At 40.8% G+C, this 19,750-nt stretch overlaps 1 protein-coding gene and 1 long non-coding RNA gene across 2 annotated transcripts in view; one reads left to right on the top strand and one right to left on the bottom strand.

The window, feature by feature from the left end:
* Window positions 1-16,487, bottom strand: part of LOC106585652 (apoptosis-inducing factor 3) — a 34,302-nt gene extending 17,815 nt beyond the window's left edge. Inside the window, exons 1-2 of the mRNA XM_014172082.3 lie at window positions 16,032-16,487; window positions 483-706 (exon numbers count right to left, since the gene is read on the bottom strand). Coding sequence (XP_014027557.1) covers window positions 483-513 — 31 coding nt within the window. The 5' untranslated portion in view covers window positions 514-706; window positions 16,032-16,487. The remainder of the gene's footprint in view (window positions 1-482; window positions 707-16,031) is intronic.
* LOC145863998 (uncharacterized) lies at window positions 3,082-13,716 on the top strand. Its single transcript, XR_014382600.1, has 2 exons — window positions 3,082-3,554; window positions 13,180-13,716. It is a non-coding gene; the product is annotated as an uncharacterized LOC145863998 (long non-coding RNA).
* Window positions 16,488-19,750: the final 3,263 nt, after the last annotated feature.

The raw sequence follows: 19,750 nt of genomic DNA, 5'->3' as shown, positions 1-19,750 counted from the left end.
AGCTAAAACACTATTAAGTCAAAGCTTTAGGAGCAAGCAAAGATATAAAAAACGTAATGTACTTAATTACAGCACTTACCACAGCCTTCAACAAGCTGACTGCATTGCATCAGTGATATTTTTGCTTTGAAACAGTCATACATTGTGCCATACGTTTAAAACTCAAATTTGACTATGTAATCCTCTTGAAGGCAATGCAATTGAGAGCATTAAAATTCCTCCTCCACAAATCGCCATGCTACAAAGGCAGTCAGGAGAGGGGTTTGTATGACCTATATACTGTATAGCTGGCGAACAAATGCCAATTATTCCAGGATTTGGAAAGGGGTAGGACAGATGGAAGGAGAACAGGAAGTAGGACGGAGGGAAGGAGAACAGAGGGTAGGACGGAGGGAAGGAGAAAGGGGGTAGGACGAAGGGAAGGAGGATGGGGGGTAGGACGGAGGGAAGGAGAACAGTGGTTTGGTGGAGATGGTGTTCACCTGGCTTGCTTTTGGAGAGGCATCCTCCCATTATGGGCCCAGGGTAGAGCCAGGAGGCCTGGCTGGAGGAAGCCCAGGGGAGGTGAGGAAGAGACAAGGTCAGATCCTGGGGTTGGGCTGCTGGGTCGGGAGGTAACCACGACAGTGTTGAAACGGGGGTATCAGTATGTGCAGGTGCAGATCCAGGTCAGCCATTGTAGACATCAGCTCTCCCACATCACCACCTGGGAGGAGGAAGAGTGAACAACAGCTGAGTGGCTGAAAAGCCCAGTGGAGGCTGGTCGAGGGAGAAATCGGGAGATTACAAAAGCCCAACCATCAAACAGCACCACTACACCAATCTGGACTCAGGGGTAGACTTAACATAGTAAATGTAAATTAGTATGATATGTTATGTTTCATATGGTATGCATTAATTTGTGGATGTCCATCATCCATTTTGTATGATATGTTACGAATGAGAATTTGTATGATATGTTACAAATTGCAATTCATACAATATGTAATAAATTCCAATTCGTACAATATGTTACAAATTTGCCAAACCTATGATATGTTAGGAATTCCAATTTGTTGTCGCTAAATTTACCTAGGTGGCTAGGTGGCTAACGTTAACGTTAGCTAAATTTGCCAATTAGTTAAAATTAATACACAACCTTTGGGTTGCTAAACGTTCACGTTATACACTCACCCATCCACCCCGACCAACCACCCTACTTTCGTTTTTGCCTTAAGTAACCTTCTGTCTTATGCAGCCATACCAAACGTGACATGTCATAATCATTTTACGTCTAGTCTATGAGACCAGGCTGACTACACAGTTCTATAAGTTTCTCACATGACTACTTGTGTTTTTTAGAGTTCCTCTGTATAGAGTGGTGTGTGTGTGTGTGTGTGTGTGTGTGTGTGTGTGTGTGTGTGTGTGTGTGTGTGTGTGTGGTGTGGTGTGTGTGTGTGTGTGTGTGTGTGTGTGTGTGTGTGTGTGTGTGTGTGTGTGTGTGTGTGTGTGTGTGTGTGGTGTGTTTGCATTTGTGAACCACTTCCCATTTTAGTCATTTAAATACATACAGTTTGTGAGTTTGCCTAAGGATACCAAATAGTTGATATCAACATTAGGAAAACTTTATATTTTCATAATGTTCCGAAGTAATTGAGATAATATCACGTGAGGATTAGCCACTTATATCAACCATGGCTTAGAAATGGTACAATGAACTACTATGCATTCATGATGCCATTCATGATGCTGAGAAACATGGACAAAGTCCTGGAAAGGCCACTGTGGTCGTTAAAGGGCTAGCCTAACACTCATTAACAACCATTAGCATTCACAGCACCATCCACAGTGCTCTCAATGGCATTGTTGACTATTTGTTTTCCACCACAAAAACTGCCGTTTGAAAAGGAGAGGGTGTGTAATTGTCCGTCAACCTGTAGGAACTGTACACAGATCAGAGAAGAGAACTCCATGTTTGTGAGATGAGGCAGGAAAATGATGTGGCCCTAACTTGGTTCTCTGAGGTGGTATAGAACTAAGCAGCTTCTAACACTATTCCTGTGTGCTCTGCCCTCCAGCAACACTTGGCTGAGAAAAGGTTGTCACTTGTTTTCTACACTTGTCTTCAGTGTTGGGGAAGCTACTTTGAAAATACAGTTTACAAAGCTACCAATTACTTCACACTGGAAGAAGTTAAGCTACAGTAGAGCTACCCTTAAGAAAAATATTGTTTACTGAACTAAAGTCACTTTGAAAACGTAGTTCACCACATCCAAACTACTTAGTGAAAAATTATCATATCTAAATCAGAAATTTCATAGACTACAATTGCATGACCAGATCACTCTGGAGTCAGATGTTAACATAATGTGTAATTTAGCCTATTAAAAGTAAAATTATGTTTCAAGTGAGAATTATGCAGGTCTAATGCTGAAAAAGAAAGTAAATTCTTGCCTACTTCACTCATATTTATTTTAGTAAAAAAAGTGGTGCGTATTTACAATAGTTAGCTACACCCCTATATGGCAAAAAGTAATTAACTACTGAAAACACTACCTAGATTTGAATTGAGTTAAACTACCACCAAGCTACTTCAAAATGCAGTTAAATTACTAGTTGAACTACATGTAGTTCACTCCTCCCCAACACTTATTGTCTCTCTACTATGAAGCTAATGAGTGTGTGTGTGTGTGTGTGTGTGTGTGTGTGTGTGTGCATGCATGTGTGTTTGTGTACAAATGCCCTTGAAGAGAAGGTAATAGTGTTAATCATGTTAATTGATCAAATTTTCGATATATATTGTTACTTAAAACCTGTTGGGGCTCGGGGGCAGTATTGAGACATTTTGAAAAAAATATGTGCCCATTTTTAACCGCCTCCTACACCAACTCAGAAGCTAGGATATGCATATTATTAACACATTCGGATAGAAAACACTCTGAATTTTCTAAAACAGTTTGAATGGTGTCTGTAAGTATAACAAAACTCATATTGCAGGCAAAAACCTGTGAAAAATAGATCGAAAAAAAATGTGAATTTTGTGACTGTACTATTTAGTGTCATTGTTTTATAGATACCATAGTGAGAAAGCATTCATTTCGCAACACCTACGGCTTCCACTAGATGTCAACGATCTTTATAAAGTTGTTTGAAGCGTCTATGATAAACAGAGAGCAAATTAGAATCCAAGGAAGTTGACATGTCATCACTTCATTTTTTTGCGCCTGCACATAAATCTGAGAAGCGTGAGTTTGTCATCATTGTTTATCTAGACATAGGATAGGTTGTGTGAAAATATTACTGATGTTTAACGTTAAAAATGGACCAAAAGATTAATGCTAAACAACATTTGACATGTTTGAACGAACGTAAATAGATTATTTACTAGGTTTTTTTTGCTTTTCGGCGTGATTTTACACTCCCCCCACCACGTTTTGTGGGAGCATAATGAACGCTAAGTACTTGGTGTTATTTGGACATAAATTATGAACTTTGTCAAAAGAAACCACATTTGTTCCGTACCTGGGATGCCTTCCGGACCTGGGATGCCTGCCTTCTGATGGAGATAATCAAAGGTAAGGGGATATTTACAATGTTATTATCGTTTTTTAGATGATGCTAACTGTATAGCATAGCTTATTGTTCTTAGCATAGCACCCCGTTTATTGCAAAATGTGATTTCCCAGTAAAGTTATTTTGAGATCTGGCCATTCGGTAGCAATTACGAGATGATAATATATTATTCTTTGAATGACAATATTATAATTTACCAATGTTTTCGAATAGTAATTTTGTTATGTTCACCGGAAGCATTTCAGAGAAGAAAAACATCTGAATTTCACGCTACTGTAAAATGCTGTTTTTGGATATAAATATGAACTTGATGGAACAAAAAATGCATGTATTGTATAACATAATGTCCTAGGAGTGTCATCTGATGGAGATTGACAAAGGTTAGTGCATAATTCTAGCTGGTTTCTGCTTTTGGTGACGCCTGACCTTGAATTGAAAATGGATGTTTGTACTTTTGTGGCTATGTACTGTCCTAACATAATCTAACTTTATGCTTTTGCCGTAAAGCCTCTTTGAAAATCGAACAATGTGGTTAGATTAAGGAGATGTTTATCTTTTAAATTGTGTAAAATAGTTGATTGTTTGAGAAATTGAAATTATTAGATTTTTGATGTTTTGAATTTCCAGCCTTGTTAGCAATCCCGACTCGGGGTTCATTGCTAACCTGTAGCCCCAACAGGTTAATGTTACATACATACAGGGCCTTCAGAAAGTATTCACATCCCTTGACTTCTTCCACATTTTGTTGTGTTACAGCCTGAATTTAAAATTGATTAAATTAAGATTTTACTACACACGAAACCCCATAATGTAGAAGTGGAATTATGTTTTTAGACATTTTTACAAATTAATTAAATATGAAAAGCTGAAATGTCTTGAGTCAATAAGTAATCAACCCCTTTGTTATTGCAAGCTTAAATAAGTTCAGGAGTAGAAATTTGCTTAACAAGTTACATAATAAGTTGCATTGACTCACCCTGCGTGCAATAATAGTGGTTTTTAATGACTACCTCATCTCTGTAGCCCACACATACAATTATCTGTAAGGTCCCTCAGTCGAGCAGCGAATTTCAAACACAGATTCAACCACAAAGACCAGGGAAGTTTTCCAATGGCTCGCGAAGATATACAGTTAAAGTCAGAAGTTTACATACACCTTAGCCAATTACATTTAAACTCAGTTTGTCACAATTCCTGATATTTAATCCTAGTAAAAATTCCCTGTTTTAGATCAGTTAGGATCACCACTTTATTTTAAGAATGTGAAATGTTAGAATCATAGTAGAGAGAATGATTTGTTTCAGCTTTTATGTCTTTCATCACATTCCCAGTGGGTCAGAAGTTGACATACACTCAATTAGTATTTGGTAGCATTGCCTTTGAATTGTTTAGATTGGGTCAAACATTTCGGGTAGCCTTCCACAAGCTTCCCACAATAAATTGGGTAAATTTTGGGCCATTCCTCCTGACAGAGCTGGTGTAACTGAGTCAGGTTTGTAGGCCTCCTTGCTCGCACACATTTTTTCAGTTCTGCCCACACATTTTCTATAGGATTGAGGTCAGGGCTTTGTGATGGCCACTCCAATACCTTGACTTTGTTGTCCTTAAGCCATTTTGCCACAAATGTGGAAGTATGCTTGGGGTCATTGTCTATTTGGAAAACCCATTTGCAACCAAGCTTTAACTTCCTGACTAACGTCTTGAGATGTTGCTTCAATATATCCACATCATTTTCCTGCCTCATCATGCCATCTATTTTGTGAAGTCCCTCCTGCAGCAAATCACCCCCACAAGCTGCCACCCCCGTGCTTCACGGTTGGGATGGTGTTCTTCAGCTTGCAAGCCTCCCCCTTTTTCCTCCAAATATAACGATGGTCATTATGGCCAAACAGCTCTATTTTTGTTTCATCAGACCAGAGGACATTTCTCCAAAAAGTACGATCTTTGTCCCCATGTGCAGTTGCAAACCGTAGTCTGGCTTTTTTATGGAAGTTTTGGAGCAGTGGCTTCTTCCTTGCTGAGCGGCCTTTCAGGTTATGTCGATATAGGACTTGTTTTACTGTGGATATAGATACTTTTGGACCTGTTTCCTCCAGCATCTTCACAAGGTCCTTTGCTGTTGTTCTGGGATTGATTTGCACTTTTCGCACCAAGGTACGTTCATCTCTAGGAGACAGAACGCGTCTCCTTCCTGAGCGGTATGACGGCCGCGTGGTCCCATGGTGTTTATACTTGTGTACTATTGTTTGTGCAGATGAACGTGCTACCGTCAGGCATTTGGAAATTGCTCCCAAGGATGAACCAGACTTGTGGATGTCTACAATTTTTTTCTGAGGTCTTGGCTGATTTCTTTTGATTTTCCCATGATGTCCCGCAAAGTGGCACTGAGTTTGAAGGTAGGCCTTGAAATACATCCACAGGTACACCTCCATTTGACTCAAATGATGTCAATTAGCCTATCAGAAGCTTCTAAAGCCATGACATAATTTTCTGGAATTTTCCAAGCTGTTTAAAGGCACAGTCAACTTAGTGTAGAACTTCCGACCCACTGGAATTGTGATGCAGTGAATTATAAGTGAAATAATCTGTCTGTAAACAATTGTTGGAAAAATTACTTGTGTCGTGCACAAAGTAGATGTCCTAACCGACTTGCCAAAATTACAGTTTGTTAACAAGAAATTTGTGGAGTGGTTGAAAAACAAGTTTTAATGACACCAAACGAAGTGTATGTAATCTTCCGACTTCAACTGTAGTTGGTAGATGGGTAAAAATAAAAAAGCAGACATTGAATATCCCTTTGAGCATGGTGAAGTTATTAATTACACTTTGGATGGTGTATCAATACACCAAGTCACTACAAAGATACAGGCGTCCTTCCTAACTCAGTTGCAGGAGAGGAAGGAAACCATTCAGGGATTTCACCATGAGGCCAATGGTGACTTTAAAACAGTTACAGAGTTTAATGGCTGTGATAGGAGAAACTGAGGATGGATCAACAACATTGCAGTTACTCCACAATACTTACCTAATTGACAGAGTGAAAAGAAGGAATCCTATACATAATACAAATATTCCCAAAACATGCATCCTGTTTGCAACAAGGCAGTAAAGTAATACTGCAAAAAAAGTGGCAAAGCAAATATTTTTTTTCTCCTGAATACAAAGTGTTATATTTGGGGCAAATCCAATACAATACATTACTGAGTACCACTCTCCATATTTCCAAGCATAGCGGTGTCTCCATCATGTAATGGGTATGCTTGTAATCATTAAGGACTGGGGAGTTTTTCAGGATTAAAGAAACGTTATAGCGCAAAGCACAGGCAAAATCTTAGAGGAAAACCTGGATCAGTCTGCTTTCCACCAGAGACTCAGAGATGAATTCACCTTTCAGCAGGACAATAACCTAAAACACAAGATAAAATCTACACTGAAGTTGCTTACCAAGAAGACAGTGAATGTCCTGAGTGGCTGAGTTACAGTTTTAACAGTTCAGGCTGTAACACAACAAAATGTGTAATAAGTAAAGAGGTATGAATACTTTCTGAAGGCACTGTAAGTGTTGTTAACCATTAACAGCCTTTGCACCTTTAACGTTCATGTCACTGTGTTTTGAATGGAAGCAGAGGCCCCATGAGTTTCAAAACCACTTTTGTTTTGCTGCCACACATTGCCCACACACCTCTGCCAGAGCTTGTGATATTTCAACCCACTTGGTGTTGCTAAACAATACAGCTGTTGATATGAATATGAGAGCAGTACTACAGTAACAAGCATTCACAGGATGGCAGGTGTATTACGCAACGCAGTGGGATTCGTTAGCAAAAGCAAGCCACCCTTCGGGGGTGCACCAAAGAAAGTACTTGATATTCAGAGCACATCTTAATGTCCTTGAGGTTAATAAAAGACGCTTGCACCTTTAATGGAAAAGTGGTTAAAGTTCCAGAGACCAAGTGAGACATGGAAAGATCTCTCTTTTGAATCATGAAACATTTCACACAGTAAGAAATGTCTGTGTCATGTCTTCGTTGTCATACTGCTACATCGAAAGTATATGAGTGTATATACTTCACAATAAAATCAATTCAAAAGGATCACAAAAACATTCAAGAAGTTTAAAGTTTTGCAGCATGGAATTATCAAGAGTCACTTTAGTCATCTTTTTAAAGGTAATATAGAACCGGAGCAAGCTAAATAACTGGGATAGACTAGTTCTTTTGGGCAGAATGTGGGCATCTGTTTTTTCTCTACACGAACTGTGAAAATGTCATGGCAGCCACTAATTATTTTCTACACTAATTTTATAGCTTCACCAATCTCAATGACCCACCAACAACAAACACATTTCAAAATGCCATTTTGTCATGAGAATGTCTCCCTATGAAGAAATCAATGAAGGTTAAACACTTCATAAAGACGTAAGTGCACTCTATCTTCTCTATGTTCCCATATCAATAATTACAATACAAATTAAAATTGAATGAACGTTGAAATTGCATCAAAAAGGCTGCCGTTGAGAGGTTCCAGCAAGCCTGAAATATTTTGTACTAACCCAAAGTCAGGTTAAGCAGATTTGGTCCTCAACATATGACGCAGATTCCATTCGCTCACCGTTGGGCCTGTCCCCAAGCAGTGCTAATAATCCTTCCTGCAAACAAGCTGTCAGTTTCACTCACTTTTCTCCACAAATGTAATACTTTTTACTGGAATGTAGCAGGGAATTAGCCATTGTCGCACAACCCTTAGGTAGTTTCCCCCCACACACCCACCCCAAGAATGGATCTGAGTGAAACCAATGTTAAACTCAGAGGACCAGAATCAATTCCGATAGCCACATCAATCACTCAGAAAAGGGACTTTACTTTTCTTTGAGCAGCCCAGGTAAACACACTGTGTTTCTAAACAGACTACTCCAGTTGCGCAAACATTTCACTGCACCACAGTGAATAGCCCTTATTTGATCACCGCTGTGGCACAGCTGAGGGGTTGGTACCACACCCCAGAAAGATGAGGTCAAACCACCAAGACAATGTAGTACCATCCAGGTCATGATAAAGCCCATACACTATCAGGTATCAAGGTAAGACCCAGATGCAGACCGTGTCAAAGTAACAATGTTTATTACAGCAACAGGGGCAAAGGTACAGGATGGCAGGCAGGCTCAGGGTCAAGTCAGGCGGAGGTCAGTAACCCAGAGGTGGGGCAAAGGTACAGGACAGCAGGCAGCCTCAGAGTCAGGGGCAGGCAGAGTGGTCAGGCGGGTGGGTACAGGGTCAGGACAGGCAAGGGTCAAAAACCAGGAGGATGAGAAAAGAGAGACTGGGGAAAAGCAGGAGCTGACACAAAAATGCTGTTGGCTTGACAAACAAGACGAACTGGCAACAGACAAACAGAGAACACAGGTATAAATACAGTGGCTTGCGAAAGTATTCACCCCCCCCCCCCCCCTTGGCATTTTTCCTATTTTGTTGCCTTACAACCTGGAATTAAAATAGATTTTTGGGGGGTTTGTATCATTTGATTTACACAGCATGCCTACCACTTTGAAGATGCAAAATATGTTTTATTGTGAAACAAACAAGAAATAAGACTTGAGCGTGCATAACTGTTCACCCCCCCAAAGTCAATACTTTGTAGAGCCACCTTTTGCAGCAATTACAACTGCAAGTTTCTTGGGGTATGTTAAGCTTGGCACATCTAACCTCTCTGAGTTTTGCCCATTCTTCAAGGCAAAACTGCTCCAGCTCCTTCAAGTTGGATGGGTTCCGCTGGTGTACAGCAATCTTTAAGTCATACCACAGATTCTCAATTGGATTGAGGTCTGGGCATTGACTAGGCCATTCCAAGACATTCAAATGTTTCCCCTTAAACCACTCGAGTGTTGCTTTAGCAGTATGCTTAAGGTCATTGTCCTGTTGGAAGGTGAACCTCCATCCCAGCCTCAAATCTCTGGAAGACTGAAGCAGGTTTCCCTCAAGAATTTCCCTGTATTTAGCACCATCCATCATTCCGTCAATTCTCACCAGTTTCCCAGATCCTGCCGATGATAGTATTTTTGGGGTGATGAGAAGTGTTGGGTTTGCGCCAGACATTGCGTTTTCCTTGTTGGCCAAAAAGTTACATTTTAGTCTCATCTGACCAGAGTACCTTCTTCCATATGTTTGGGGAGTCTCCCACATGCCTTTTGGCAAACACCAAACGTGTTTGCTTATTTTTTTCTTTAAGCAATGGCTTTTTTTCTGGACATTCTTCCGTAAAGCCCAGCTCTGTGGAGTTTATGGCTTAAAGTGGTCCTATGGACAGATACTCCGATCTCCGCTCTGGAGCTTTGCAGCTCCTTCAGGGTTATCTTGGTCTCTTTGTTGCCTCTCTGATTAATGCCCTGCTTGCCTGGTCCATGAGTTTTGGTGGGCGGCCCTCTCTTGGCAGGTTTGTTGTGGTGTCATATTCTTTCCATTTATTTATACTGGATTTAATGGTGCTCCATGCGATGTTCAAAGTTTCGGATATTTTTTTAGAACCCAACCCTGATCTGTACTTCTCCACAACTTTGTCCCTGACCTGTTTGGAGAGCTCCTTGGTCTTCATGGTGCCACTTGCTTGGTGGTGCCCCTTGCTTAGTGGTGTTGCAGACTCTGGGGCCTTTCAGAACAGGTGCATATATACTGAGATCATGTGACAGTGTCACAGGTGTCGTAAGGAGTGGAGCAAAATGCAGCGGGTAAAGTGCTCATCTTCTTATTTATTAAAGGAAAACACTTAAACAAAACAAACGATGAAAACAGTCCCATAAGGTGCACAGACTATACAGGAAACAACCACCCACAAAACACAAGAGAAAACTAACCCAACTAAATATGGCATCCAATAAGAGGGAACGACAACCAGCTGCCTCTAATTGGAGGTCCAACCAAAACCCCAACATTGAAATAGAAAAACTAGATAAATACATAGAAATAGAAAATGTAGAACATAAACCAAAAAACCCGAACCACACAAAACAAACACCCCCTGCCACGCCCTGACCAAACTACAATAACAAATAACCCCTTTTACTGGTCAGGAAGTGACAGACAGATCATGTAACACTTAGATTGCACACAGGTGGACTTTATTTAACTAAGTATGTGACTTCTGAAGGTAATTGGTTGCACCAGATCTTATTTAGGGGCTTCATAGCAAAGGGTGAACACATAGGTACGCACCACTTTTCAGTTGTTTTTGTTTTTTTACTTTTTTAGTTTCTTTCAGTTTTTTGAAACAAGTAAAACAATTTCATTTCACTTCCCCAATTTGGACTATTTTGTGTATGTCCATTACATGAAATCCAAATAAAAATCATTTTAAATTACAGGTTGTACTGCAACAAAAACGCCAAGGGGGATGAATACTTTTGCAAGGCACTGTACACAGGCGATAATGGGGCAGATGGGCGATACCTGGAGGGGGGTGGAGACAATCACAAAGACAGGTGAAACAGATCAGGGTGTGACAATACACAAACAGAAACTTCAGGCCAGGCAGTAGATGACCCTTATCCCTACAGAGACAACAATACGCTAATAAACTCCTCACTGCCTCAGGCATTTAGTGACATTATGGGCCAGTAGCTTCAGTAAATATGTATCAGAAATGATTGTGGTTCCTCAAGCATGTGGCACAAGCAACCAACCGTGTAGCTCAGTTGGTAGAGCATGGTGTTTGCAACGCCAGGGTTGTGGGTTCAATTCCCACGGGGGACCAGTACGGAGAAAAAATTTATGAAATGTATGCATTCACTACAGTAAGTCGCTCTGGATAAGAGCGTCTGCTAAATGACTAAAATGTAAATGGTTCCATTTTCACCTTAATCTGGTAAACCTTGAAAGTAGATGCGGTCAGATCTTCACCAGTAATGCAAGAGTGTATGTTTTTGTCTGTAAGCATGTGGTCTATGCTGTACATGAACCAACATGATAATTTGTCCCTCGAGCATAGGTAACTGGTTATTTACATTTATAAACTGGGTGGATTGAGCCTTGAATGCTGATTGGCTGTAAGCCGTGGTATAGCAGACCATATACCATGGGTATGACAAAACATGTATTTTTCCTGCTCTAATTACATTGGTAACCAGTTTATAATAGCAATAAGGTACCTCGGGGGTTTGTGGTATATGGCCAATATACCACGGCTAAGGGCTGTATCGAGGCACTCCGCCTTGCGTTGTGCCTAAGAACAGCCCTTAGCCATGGTATATTGGCTGGCCATATACCACACCCCTCTTGCCTTATTGCTTAACTAACATCTCAGTTGGTTATTTAACATCTCATGCACCTAACACCTGTTCCACAGGTAAATCAGGCCGCTCGACTAGATCCACGGCTGATAAGGACCAAGGACAAAGTAACACCACACAAGACAAAGTAGCACAACACCTATCCCCCATTACTGCAGATTCGTGAAATACAAGATAAACTTGATCGTCCTAAGATTGTGTTAACCACCGCTTGAACAACAGCCTTTTTCGTCCGAGACATTTAACAGCTGCATTTACAATGTTTGTCCTGAGCCTAATCAAGCCTGTGGAGTTAACCTCATTTTGAATGTTCTTGTTATGTTAAAAAACCTGCAATGCTGATCAAATACTTAGCTTGTTGTTCAGCTTTAATTACTAAAAAAAACAAGCCCTGGAAAGCTGATGAAATAATAAAACTGTATTTAATTCATAAGGGGTGGAAAGAAGTTTTGTTAACTCATCCTATACTTGTATTTGTGGCAAAAGCACAAATTGGTGAGAAAAAAAAATGTGAAAAGAAATCCCACCTCAAACTTGCATCTCAAACAGACCATTCCAAAAATTCTTGCTATTTCCTAATAGAACATGATGTCATGTTGACTCATTGGCTGAGCCGGTTTACTCACTTGAATCTTTTTAATGACCGGTATACACCCACACCAGTCTGTTGTTGGGGTATGCCCACACCATTCCAAGACAGAAAATATGCTTTTTAACATACTTAATTACCATTTCTTTGGAAGGAAAACTATTTAACTCATATTGTTGTTAGATATAGGTCCTATTTCATAGAAATCTGGAAACACTGGACAGTTACTTTGTATTACTGTTTTGATTATTTCCAGAGGCTACCAGTTTTACACTGTGAATGTATTATACATTCCCCAATACTAGGCTCTAGAAGCATGTGAAACAATCACCATACATTGTGACTAAGTGCATTCCCCTGTTTGTCTTGTACATGCTTGCTTGCTTGTTTAAGTTTGTTTGTCCATAAGGTAAGATCAAAATCTAACATTGTTTTTTAAATGTTGTTTCTCCAGTGTAAAATGTATTCATGCGTCCTTCACAAAGACAAATTTCATCCTTGCTGAAGAAACCCCAGATCATCACTGATCCTCCACCAAATTTCACAGTGGGTGCGAGACCTGGGGAGGCCTACAAGCCACAGTGTCTTGCTTCCACTGTGAAATTTGGTGGAGGATCGGTGAAGATCTGGGGCTGGAATTGGACAGATTTATTTTTGTGAAGGACGCATGAATCAAGCCACGTACAAGGTTGTCCTGGAAGAAAACTTGCTTCCTTCTGCTCTTACAATGTTCCCCAACTCTGAGGATTTTTTTCCCCAGCAGGACAATGCTCCATGCCACACAGCCAGGTCAATCAAGGTGTGGATGGAGGACCACCAGATCAAGACCCTGTCATGGCCAGCCCAATCTCCAGACCTGAACCCCATTGAAAACCTCTGGAATGTGATCAAGAGGAAGATGGGTGGTCACAAGCCATCAAACAAAGCTGAGCTGCTTGAATTTTTGCACCAGGAGTGACATAAAGTAACCCAACATCAATGTGAAAGACTGGTGGAGAGCATGCCAAGACGCATGAAAGCTGTGATTGAAAATCAGGGTTATTCCACGAAATATTGATTTCTGAACTCTTCCTACTGTAAGTTAAAACATTAGTATTGTGTTGTTTAAAAATGAATATGAACTTATTTTCTTTGCATTATTTGAGGTCTGACAACACTGCATTTTTGTTGTTATTTTGACCAGTTGTCATTTTCTGCAAATAAATGCTCTAAATGACAATATTTTTATTTGGAATTTGGGAGAAATGTTGTCAGTAGTTTATTGAATAAACAACATTTTTAAAACCAGAGAAACTGATCATTTTGCAGTGGTCTCTTCATTTTTTCCAGAGCTGTATATGTCCAAGAGGGACAAGGTTCCAGGTAGCTACTGTGGCTAATAGACAGTGAAGTTTCCATGCAATAGGTGCTGAAAGTTGCTAAGTCTGGAATGTAATGTTTGCTGTCTGAAATGTGTTTTTACCATGATCAGGCTGCGGAGGTCAGTTAGGTTATTTTGTATTTGTATTTATTATGGATCCAGGAAGAGTAACTGCTACCTTGGCACCAGTTACTCTTCCTGGGGTCCAGACACATTAAACACATCACAAAATACACAAACAAAAAAAACCTATAAAACAGTACATTCATTACACCTCTACATATCTACAACACAAATGTACACTGAGTGTTCAAAACATTAGGAACACTGCTCTTTCCACAACATAGACTGACCAGGTGGATCCAGGTGAAAGCAACGATCCCTTATTGATGTCACCTGTTAAATCAACTTCAGTAAAGGTAGATGAAGGGGAGGAGACAGGCCAAAGAAGGATTTTTAAGCCTTGAGACAATTGAGATATTTGTATTTATTTTACTAGGCAACTCAGTTAAGAACAAATTCTTACTTTCAATGACAGCCTAGGAACAGGAGGTTAACTGCCTTGTTCAGGGGCAGAACGACAGATTTGTACCTTGTCAGCTCGGGCATTCAATTTTGCAACCTTTGGTTACTAGTCCAACGCTCTAACCACTAGGCTATGCTGCCGCCCCAATATGGATTGTGTATGTGTGCCATTCAGAGGGTGAATGGGCAAGACAAAAGATTGAAGTGCCTTTGAATCGGGTATGGTTGTAGGTGCCAGGCGCACTGGTTTGAGTGTGTCAAGAACTGCAACGCTGCTGTTTTTTTCACACACAACAGTTTCCTGTGTGTATTAAGAACTTGACACAACTGTGGGAAGCATTGGAGTCAACATGGGCCTGCATCCCTGTGGAACGCTTTCGACAACTTGTAGAGTCCATGCCCACGACTAATTAGGGCTGTTCTGAGGGCAAAAAAGGTGCAACTCAATATTATGAAGGTGTTCCTAATGTTTTGTAGACTCAGTGTTTAACACCACCATACAACAATATTAAAATGTACGCGTGTGTAGAGTGCATGTGCTAGTGTGTGTGTGTGTGACTATGCACGTGTGTGTGTGTCTCTTCACAGTCAGCGTTGTTCCATATGATGTAGTTCTATCTGTTTTTAAATCTGATTTTACTGCTTGCATGAGTTACTTAATGTGGAATAGAGTTCCATGAAGTCATGGCTCTGTGTAGTACTGTGTGTTACCAGGAGTCTGTTATGGACTTGGGGACTGTGAAGAAACCCCTGGTTGTGAAGAGACCCCTGGTCGTTGAACTTGTTGTGGAATTCAGAGGCTAACCATTAGTACACTTGATGGGATAAGGCAGGGATACCACGTGATACTACACAAGTTCTAGCGACCTACAATTAGTTGTGTTAACCATGTAATGCCACTCCAAACATCAAACTGAACTGAATTTACTGAAATGAAACATTGAGTCTGATTAGGAAATTTGAAGTTTACAGATATATGACAAAGAATGGAGAATTAAAGAGATGTTACGCTGAGTAGCAGGCAGTAACACTAGCGAGATGTAGTGTCAGGGTGTTTTGGTGCTGCTTTCAGCGTTTGCCTCCCAATTAGGCCAAAGGAATTGTGATGTCATGGAAAACCAGAATAGCCTTTTACAGAGGGGTGTCCACTCCTGCAGGGGACCAATGTTTCCATGGTCAGAAATAACGAATTAAACAACCAATTTCCGAGAAGTGCGCACACGTGCGTACACACAAACACACACAAAAACACACACACACATATCAAAATTAAGCTAAACAAATAAATGATCAATCTCCCTTAGTGGGCCATTCATTGTTTTGAGGTCAGAAAATCTCTCAATTACCTCCTCTACTTAATATGGCTGTTTATTTTGATTACTGTAATTTACTGTACATTTGCCACTGTGTAAGAATGTGCTTGTTTGTGAAGTGCCTTGTGTCCATTGGTGTACTGTTTGTCAGAGTATTGAGTATATTACTGCACCACATTGCTCCACTTCTTTAAGCAGGACTGCAGAAATCTGTGGAACTGGCCCAGAACCGAGTTACTTCCTTGGCTCTATAATGCTGAATGGCCATAGTGCTGTACCACATACAGACCACAGAAAGTAGTAAAGTCTAGTGATATACTGAGCATCACATTAAGATATCATACCAGCAGAAACAAGCACAATCATAAAATCAGCCCTTGGCCTACTGACTGTAAAAGAGGAAAAGGATCTTACCCAACAAGCTAGTGTGGAGCAGGTGCACCGCTGAGTGCCTGTCTGTCAAATGCCCCAGTGTTCAGCCTTTCCTGTGGAGCACGTTAGAATACTATCACACCCAGTCTTCCAAGAATCCTGTCCCTCCCCCAGGATTGTCTCTCTCTTCTAGAGTATTCCCACTCCGTATCTACTGTTCAGCTCTCCTCCTGTCTCTTCCTCTCCCTCCGACGCAGCAGTAGCGGCCGGGGCTCTGGTGTGTGTGTTATCCCTGGGAGAAACCTCTCGAGCAGCACACGGATTGGGGGGATTGTGGAAGCTGCTCTCTCTCACTGACGGAGCCGGTAAATGCAGCACCAGGGGCCTCTGCCTGTTTCTTAGCTGTATGCAGTATTGACAGAGTTGCTGGGTGGATGCTAACACAGCAGGAATTCTCACAGTGCTCGGCTCTCCTCCCTCTCCTCCCTCCATCGCTCGCTCCAATCCACTCCACCCCTCTCTACCCCCTCTCTCACTCTTTCTCTCTCTCCCACACACGTGCGCATACACACACATGCACACACACATGCACACATGCACGCACACAGACACAGACATGCACGCACACACACACACACACACACACACACACACACACACACACACACACACACACACACACACACACACACACACACACACACACACACACACACACACACACACACACACACACACCAGTCCCCTTCCTGGTCAGATCCTTTCAGCCTTGCCTTCAGATGCCAAAGGCCTGACTGGCCAGTTAAATCTGATCAAAGATTGACTGGGATCCCCCCTGTACTGCCTGGTCTGCCGGCTTTCTTTGATTGTCTGCCTGCTTGCCTGCCTGCTTAATGCATGCATGTGTGCTCTACTGTATGCCTGCTTGCCTGTTTGTGTGAAGGATTGTCTGCCTACTGTAAATGCCTATTTTACTGGCTACTGGCTGGCTTGACTGCCTAGTGGGCAAAACGAATTGCAATGACATTCTTAAGTAACATTATGTATATTGGCTGTTAAAGGAAGTGACCAGAAGAACTGGTTGTAATGGTTGAACTGATTGTAATCTGGTTATCTGACCAGTTAATAAATATGTCTTCACCTGGTTGTAATCTGGTTTCTGATGTCTTTACCAATAGAAAAACAGTTTACAACCAGAAAATGACAAGATTATGACTTCCCATGCTAAATCTTGACAGCTGGCTGTCTATCTACATTGGTCAAAATTCTATATATCCCCTTTGCTTGGTGGATGGAATGAGAACGGGGCACACTGATAAGATGTCCTTGACATAATTTATTTGGGGAATGGGGCATAGGTATGCTGGTTGCTCTGGTGTGGATTAAATTATGTATTGATTGTCAAATCCCCTCTGTAACTTCTGACAATGGCAATACAGTACCTCATATCATATGCCCTGGAAAGGAATTTATTTTATAGTAATACTGCACCAAGATACAGATGGGTCATTCTTGAATTGCAGTCTCTCAGCTTCGCAACCATGAAAATACTTTTAAATGACAGTTACACATCATACAGGTTTTTGTTTATATTGTTATACTGTTTATGACTGATACAACATAATGCAAGTCCTTTAAACAGCAAAACTTTATCTATATGCATTGTTTAAAGTACTAGGGGAAAGAAAATCTACCAGTAGTGATGAGTTGTTGTGACATGTTTTGTGGATTTAGAGATATTTATCTATTATTTTGAATGCTAGAAAGTATTTCATATATAGATCAATAGAAAAAAAGAAGGCTATTAAAATACCTATGTTATCATAATGCAAAAAAATATTTATAGTAATTAAGCTGTCATATTAGTTGATTTAGAATGGGACGATACCCAAATACAAATAAATACACATCTAGAAAAATGTACTTCTTTAATTGTTTAATACCATGCCCAAATGTTAGAGCAATTCAAGAACAACCTAGATGTATCTATCTCAGGGTATAGATTGTGTATTTCATGACATGAAAATGTTTTCTGAATAGTTTAGAATAAGTGAAGCACAGGAAGCTGGTGGCATCTTAATTGGGGAGAACGGGCTTGTGGTAATGCCTGGAGTGGAATAAATGGAATGGTATCAAATACATCAACCATTATTATGAGCTGTCCTTACAGCTTTGGCTGTAATGCTCAACCAACGCAAAAAAGCATAATTTGAGCTCGCTTGTCTTGCTGCTCTGCTCACAAGATCCTCTGCTGGTCACACAGTGAAAGAACAGCACCACTGTTTCTGTGTGTGTGTGTGTGTGTGTGTGTGTGTGTGTGTGTGTGTGTGTGTGTGTGTGTGTGTGTGTGTGTGTGTGTTTGTGTGTATACATGTGTGTCTGTGTTATTGTTACTATAAGGGCGGCAAGATTACTTATCGTCTCTCTCCAAGGGCAGGAGGGTCACAACATGACATCACTGATACATCCCTCAGTTGAATTTAATTACAGTAGTACTCCAATCCCCCCATGCCCCAGGGACAGCCAGCCACGCACAGCCAGCCACGCACACGCACTCCAAAAACCCAGATTAAAGGAGTGTGCCACATGGGTGCCTCATTTATGTGCTATGATCTCCAAATGTTAATGTCAGATGTTTTAAGTGTAGGCTTAACCCCTTTACTACTCTCTGGGCAATACTACACTGTGTAAATACTAACCATCTGATTTCACTGACATTGGCACAGAGAGTGACTCATTTTACCTTACTCTTATTGGTGATAGATATGACTGTTTGGCTGTCTCCCTTTTACATTTACAGTAGGCTACAGTCTTTCATCAAACAAACGTCTATTTATATATGTACAACATACAGTAGCGTCCCTGAGCCAAAATGTGCATTAAGATCTCAGGCCGCCTCACGTGGCTAAATCCCTCCCCCAAAACGAAATACATCTCAGAAGAGGTGGGGCTTTGGAATGCATCTCTCTCTCACCAGTGGAGGCTGCAGAGGGGAGGATGGCTCATAATAATGGCTGGAACGGAGCAAATGGAATGGCACCCAACCATGTGTTGGATGTATTTGATACCATTCCACTAATTCTGCTCAATGTCTGTATTTTTTTTTACCCATCTACCTTTGCGAGTCATTGGAAAACCTCCCTTGTCTTTGTGGTTGAATCTGTGTTTGTAGGCCAGAAACCAACAAATCTCAATTTAAATAATTTTAAATTCAGGCTGTGACACAACAAAATCAGGAAAAATTCAAGGGGTGTGAATACTTTCTGAAGGCTCTGTATGTTGATGTTGGGGTGTGGAGATGATGAAGTTGAAATATTTAGAACTTTCCCTTTAAAGGGGAAGTTCTGTATTTTACAACACGTAACGATAGATTGTCCCTCACCCTGAAAGCAGTCTTCGGGCACAGATAAACTGTAATCCATGGTTTGGTTTACAAACTTCAGCTAAATTTAGACACTGCTAGCTAAAATCACTGAGAGTGGTAAAGACCTATTAAAATGTTTATGGCCAAATCAACTAAATTATTTAGCTTGATGTTATTTCAAGGTGATATGGCAACAAAACAAATTACAAAGGTACTGCATGCCCCTACCACTCCCATTGATTTTTAGCTAGCAATGGCTAAGTTTACAGTGGCTGTTTAAAGAAAACCAAACCATGGACTACAGTTTTCACTGACCCAAAGACTACTTTCAGGATGAGTAACCATCTGACATTACATTGTAAAAAACAGAACTCATCCTTTAAAATTGCCCCCTGAG

This window comes from Salmo salar, chromosome 24 (genome assembly GCF_965601325.2).
Source record: "Salmo salar chromosome 24, fSalSal1, whole genome shotgun sequence".
Classification (NCBI taxonomy): Eukaryota; Metazoa; Chordata; class Actinopteri; order Salmoniformes; family Salmonidae; genus Salmo; species Salmo salar.
The sequence above is the reverse complement of the archived record's forward strand: the minus strand, read 5'-3'. Positions and strand labels throughout refer to the sequence as shown.